The sequence below is a fragment of the Sminthopsis crassicaudata genome, chromosome 2 (genome assembly GCF_048593235.1).
Source record: "Sminthopsis crassicaudata isolate SCR6 chromosome 2, ASM4859323v1, whole genome shotgun sequence".
In the NCBI taxonomy this organism is placed as follows: domain Eukaryota; kingdom Metazoa; phylum Chordata; class Mammalia; order Dasyuromorphia; family Dasyuridae; genus Sminthopsis; species Sminthopsis crassicaudata.
The window spans coordinates 229,745,622-229,751,621 of record NC_133618.1 but is presented as its reverse complement, the minus strand read 5'-3'; the positions used below and the strand labels follow the sequence as shown (position 1 = coordinate 229,751,621).

At 39.1% G+C, this 6,000-nt stretch overlaps 1 protein-coding gene across 5 annotated transcripts in view; it reads right to left on the bottom strand.

Moving 5' to 3' along the window:
- Nucleotides 1-272: 272 nt before the first annotated feature.
- SPINT3 (serine peptidase inhibitor, Kunitz type 3) overlaps nucleotides 273-6,000 on the bottom strand; it is a 183,010-nt gene continuing 177,282 nt past the window's right edge. Inside the window, exons 1-3 of one of the 5 annotated variants that reach the window (XM_074288489.1) lie at nucleotides 4,933-5,025; nucleotides 762-977; nucleotides 273-438 (exon numbers count right to left, since the gene is read on the bottom strand). In XM_074288489.1, the coding sequence (XP_074144590.1) occupies nucleotides 437-438; nucleotides 762-977; nucleotides 4,933-5,005 (291 nt within the window). In that variant the 5' untranslated portion in view covers nucleotides 5,006-5,025 and the 3' untranslated portion in view covers nucleotides 273-436. Of the gene's footprint in view, nucleotides 439-761; nucleotides 978-3,491; nucleotides 3,578-4,932; nucleotides 5,026-6,000 lie in introns of those variants that run through there. The other 4 variants (XR_012486244.1, XR_012486240.1, XR_012486234.1 and 1 more) reach the window with 4 other exon arrangements.

Here is a 6,000-nt window from a genome sequence, read left to right as displayed (position 1 = left end):
CCAGTGCTCCTAGATTGAGCCTCACAAGTGGATATCAGTCAGAAAGAACGGACAGAGTTTCTTCTTATTTTTCAGTTACCTTGGAGGTTGTAGTGAGGACTGAAGGCCATCCTGTGTTTTGTTCTGTGGGTCACTTGGGCCAAAAAAGTGCCAGAATTTCTGGAGGCACTTCTAGTAATTTATTATCATTCAGGGGCTTTGAGGTAGGAGTCAACATCAAAGTCCCTGATGATCTCCTCAGGAGGTAAAGAATGGAGGCATAGATCCCAAAGTGCTATTAATGCTTTATTGTAGCAGAAGAGGGAATCATAGAGGGAGAAAAACAGGACAGCATCACCAGGATCCAGATGGTAGTAGAGCTGGTCAAGGAAGTGATGTGGCAGTCTAGCTGCTCCTAGAATGGTCAGTATCAGCTTCAGTTATTATCATCCCTGTTCTCTGTAATGGAAGTCACAGTCAGTCACCCTGCTGGCCCTGAGCTAAAGCCAATAGCTAGTCCCCTTCCAGCTCTCTATGCTGTCACATGGCTTCCCTGGTCAGCAATGTCACCTTCAGCATGAGACTTCCAATACCACCTTTACTATCAGTTGCTGCCATCATGCTTATCACTAAGGCCATCAATATCATCATTATAAACTCACTATCATTGTAGTTCTCACCACCATCACCCTTCACCCCATCACCCTGAGCAGCAGCATCTCCTTCTCTAGTCTTATTCCAATGTCAGGTAGGCATTGAGGAAGTAGGTGATGGTCACTTACAGTTGAGTTTGCAGGTCTTCAAACAGCATTCTACTGAGTCAAAATTGTTCCCATTGCCATTACAGCCAGTGTAGATGAACTCCTCGCAGATGCGAGAGGTTGTATTGTAGTAGTAGCGACGAATGTTATCATTACAGTTGCCCCTCTGAGGTGAGAGCTGACATAAAGCTGGAACCAATCGGGATGGGTTCTCCAGGGAGTTCATTGGGATTTGGTCTGTGGATGCAGGGAAGGAAGTCAGTGATTGGATGAATTTATAAATAATACCTCTTGATGGATGATAAGCTCCTTTTCACTGGATGTCACCAAGTGGAGGCTGATTGACCACTTGACGTATAGATGGAAATCATGATTTGGCTCAGTGTTGGATTGGATAATTTTAAGAATCCTTTTAAATTCTGTGTTTAGATATGTGAATAGGTATTATAATGTTCAACAGTAGATGGTTAGAGGACATTTAAATAATTGACTAATGCCAATAGTATAGGGATAGGAATGGGCTTGAATTTCATCAATTTTGAGAATTCCTAGGAAGGAAACTTTCCCTACCAATATAGGTCATCACTTTCTCTGAATTGGGCAACCTGATGGCATAGTTATTACAACTCCAGGCTTGGAATTAGGAAGACCTGAGTTCAAATTCAGCCTCACTTCTTAGCTGTGTAAGTCACTTAACCCTGTTTGCCTCCATTTCCTCATCTGTAAAATGAGCTGGAGAAGGAAAAGGCAAATCTCTCAAGTGTTTTTGTCAAGAAAATCCCAAATTGGGTCATGAAGAGTTAACCACTTCTGACAAACTTCTCTGAAATGTATAGTCTCAGAGAGTTGCTTAGGAACCGAACACTTAAGCCTTATTCAGGCTCACAGAGCCAGTGTGTGTCATATGAGTGACTAGAACCCAGATTCTCCTGGCTGTGAGTCCAAATTCTAGTCATTATATTATATTAATTTTATATGTCCTTAAAATAATTGCTAATATCCACTAGCAATTAGTTGACAAGAAAATTATTGTATTTCCATCCTTATCTTAATCATTTTCGACAGTTAAGAGACTGTGTGGACTAACAACTGTCAGATAGTCTCCAAATCAGGATATGAGTTCGGGTCCTGCCTCTGATTCAGTGACCTTGGAAAAGGTGTTTAACTCCTCAGTTTTCCAAGTAACTCTACATAAGATACAGTATAAGTTGTTGTTACATTGGAAGAGACACCTTCTGAAATGAGGGTTCCCTTCACCAATAAAATCAGAAGTTGAGAAATAGACAATTATACTCATTAGACACTTTTTAATGAAACAAAATAGTGATATCTATATATCTATACCCATATATATATTCATCTATATACAGAGTATAAATAAATGAATATGTAGATAAATGGATGAATGGATGAACAAACAAGTAGATAGAAGATAGACAAATAGATAAATGGATGGATCAATAGATAGATAGATGCATATATGAACATATACATAAATCTCCTGGGCCACTCTAAAACTCAGGTGCAGAATGAGTATCAACCAGCACTGGAAATGGGGCTTTCCATGCTTGGTATTCCCTCCTTTCCCTATTAGGGATTCCCTCTACCAATAGACTCACACAAAGATTAGGTACATATAGACTGCAATTAGAGTTAGAAGCAAAAGAAAACAATATATGATTCTGACAGATCCAACACATCATTTGAATTCGCTTCTTTCATTGAAATAAAGAAGTCATTAAGAAAGGCTTAAAGTGAGAAGACCACTTTATGGAATCAAAAGATCTAGGTTTGAATCCTGAATCTGCAATTCTTAACTACCAATATAACCTTGGAAAGATGATTCCATTTTTCTGGGCCTTAGTTTTTTCCTCTGTAAAATGAGAGGATTGGATTAGATAATCTCAAAGGTTTCTTCCAACTCTATTAGACCTTTTAAATTGAGAATAGGTTCTACTTTTTGAAGAACTCTCTGGCTGTCACATTCATATGCAAAGTCTTCTCCTTGGTTTTGGGCAGTAATGGCTCAAGAATCTAAGAAAACATTATTGGAAGTTGTTGGTGAAGAGAGAGGCTCTTCCTTAGTGCTCCTGGACTGTTTTATGCACACAATAGGCTCTCTCTCCTTACTTTAGAATCAGACCAGAGCAAAATTATGGAATCAATCATTTTGTCTTTGGCTTCCTCCCACTTCCTTCTGGGGTATTCATGTCCTACACTATTCCTGGTCACTCTCATCTAATATAGCCTTTAATCACTTCCTCACTACTTTCTTTCCTCTCCCACCCTAAAAAGGGACTATGCTCTCAGCTAAATCTACCAAAGACTTCATGACTTTAAAAAGTAGATGCTTAATAACTATTTGTTGATTTGATTTGTTATTTACATTTGAATAAGTAACAAGTATTTATTTGGTGCTAAGAAAAATAATAATCCTGGGTTGGGAGTCAGGATTCTTGGAATTGAATCCTAACTCTGACAATAACTTCTTGTGCTATCTCATATAAATCATTTCCCTTATCATCAGCTCAGTTTCTTCATTTCTAGAATAAGGTGCTTGGCATCAGATTATCTCCAACGTCCCTTCCCAACTAGACATTCCATGTTTTGAAATCTCTCCTAGATATTTTTGTTCTATGTTTTTCTTTTTTTTTGTCTGAGGCTGGATTTAATCTCTAGGTATTCAGACTTCAGGGCAGGTGTTCTATCTATTACACCATCTAGCTGCCCCTGTTCTATATTTTAAGATACCTTACAATTCTGATATCCTGTCTTGAAAGGATTATTATAGCTTTAGCACTGGAATGGATCATCATCCAACCTTTTTCATTTTATAGATGAAGGAATTGGAACCTAAGAATGTACAGTTATGGAGCCCAAAGAGTAACAGAACAGAAAGATGAATGATCCTAATGATCTTCTAGAACTTGCACAGTGCTTCTAGCTCCTTCCAGAGCTGGCATTTTATTGGCTGATTGCCATTCTACACTTTATAATCTAAGATTCTCTGCTCAGTGTTCTGTATCTATTTTTTTTTTTTTTTAGGTTAAATACGTACAGTTCTTCTTCTTTTTAAATATAATACACACATGTATATGTATGTATGTATACATATATTTCCAAATTTTCTTATTCTCTTTCTCCGTTCCCTACCCAAGGTAGCAAGCAATTCAATATAGGTTAAACATGTAAAATTCTTCTAAACATATTTCCACATTTGTCATACTCCACAAGAAAAATCAGATCAAAAGGGGGGAAAACACTAGAAAAGAAACAAAACAAAACAAAACAATGTTCCATATCTTAGGGACCTTGTCAACTCTATGATCACAGATTTTAGAGTTGGGAAAGAACTTAACATTCTCTGATCCTGTGGTATTATGATGACTTTTGAAGATTACAAGGTCTGGGTTGATCTAAGTTTCTTAAAATCTGTAAAATGGTTTTGGACTAGGTGACCTCTAAAGTCCTTTCCTGCTCTAAATCTTTAATCCAATCCCCCTTTTCAGCAATATAGCTATAGGGAATTGGAAGACCAGTTCCCTATAGTTTTGGCCAAGTAAAATGCACTCAATTATCCTCAGATAACTTCCCAAAGACCAGCATGTAGTCGTATGGTCCTGGTTTGATTTCTGTAAATGGCCCCAACAAATTTCCTTTTAAACTCATAATCTATCAGATCTGGGAGATATTTTAGAATATAGAATGTCAGAGCTGGAAGATAACCTAAGAGGTCACTTGGTCTAATTCCCTTACCTGACAAAGGTGAAACTAGACATTTAGAAAGAAGATGCCCTTGGGGGCAGCTAGGTGGCGCAGTGGATAGGGCATCAGCCCTGAATTCAGGAGGACCCGAGTTCAAATCTGATCTCAGACACTTAACACTTCCTAGCTGTGTGACCCTGGGCAAGTCACTTAACCCCAGCCTCAAAAAAAAAAAAAAAAAAAAAGAAAGAAAGAAAGAAAGAAAGAAAGAAAGAAGATGCCCAAATGCCCTAAATCTATGAACTCATGAACCCATTAAATCAGACTAGGACCCAGTTCTCCTGGCTCTCAGTCCAAGTGTTCTTCATATGGAACTGTTCTACTCTGAGTCCCTCTCAAATAATATTAACTTTATGGGTGAGAGTAGCATCTTAATGGTCCCAGTGGCTGCATGATTCCTTCTCTTGGGGAAGGGGGTGCTACTTACCTAAAAGTTTTTCTGAGCTGGTCATGCCAGCCAGGCTGAAGGCAAAGAAGAGGGCAATGATGGTGAATTTCATGGTGCTGCCAGTAGATAACACTTGACTAGTGGGTTCAAGTCCTTGGGGTTGGTTTTATATCCTCAATCAAAGCAGGGGAGAGAAGAGGGGAAACTATATCCTGGGGCAAGGTAAGTGGAGAATTGGCCATCATATGACTTGGAGGAGGAAATGTTCCCCACCTCCTATCCCCAGGCAAAAAATTTTTGGCTAGAGAAGTTCAGCCCCTACCCTTGGGGTACCTGGCAAGCCCCTGGCCCATGTAGCCTGGAGGGGCTGGGGATAGTTTGGACAAGCCCCACTGGCCAGATTCTCCTCTGGACTGCCTAAGCTTTTGCCTCATCTACAATCTGGTATCATTTCTAAAGCTCCTAAAGACGGTATATGGAAGGCACACTTGAATGGCATCTGAGTAGCCTTGACTTGGGAGGTGAAGTTGTCCAGAGGCAGAGGCAAATGCATATGGTCAGAAGATAGTCCATCCCTGATGGCCTCTCAGCCAAACCACTAAACTTCTCTGTTCTTTAATCTTTTTGTTTGTTAAAGAGAATAATAAGATCTTTCCTATTTGCCTGCTCAAATTTTTTGAGGTTCAAATGAGAGAGCAAATACTTGGTTTTAATCTTTTTATTTTCAAAACACATGCATAGTTTTCAACATTCACCCTTGCAAAACCTTGTGTTTCAATTTTTTTTCTCCCTCCCTTCCCTCACCCTCTCCCCTAGATGGCAAGCAATCCAATATATATTAAACATGTGCAATTTTCCTATATATATTTCCACAATTGTGCATGCTGCACAAGAAAAATCAAGATGGAAAAAAATGAGAAAGAAAACAAAATGCAAGCAAACAACAACAAAGGTGAAAATACTATGTTGTGATTCACACTCAGTCCCCCCAGTCTTCTCTCTGGCAGATAGTTCTCTCCATCACAACACCTTTGGAATTGTTCTGAATTATCTCACTGTTGAAAAGAGCCGCAAACATCAGAATTGGTCATCGTATAATCTTGGTGC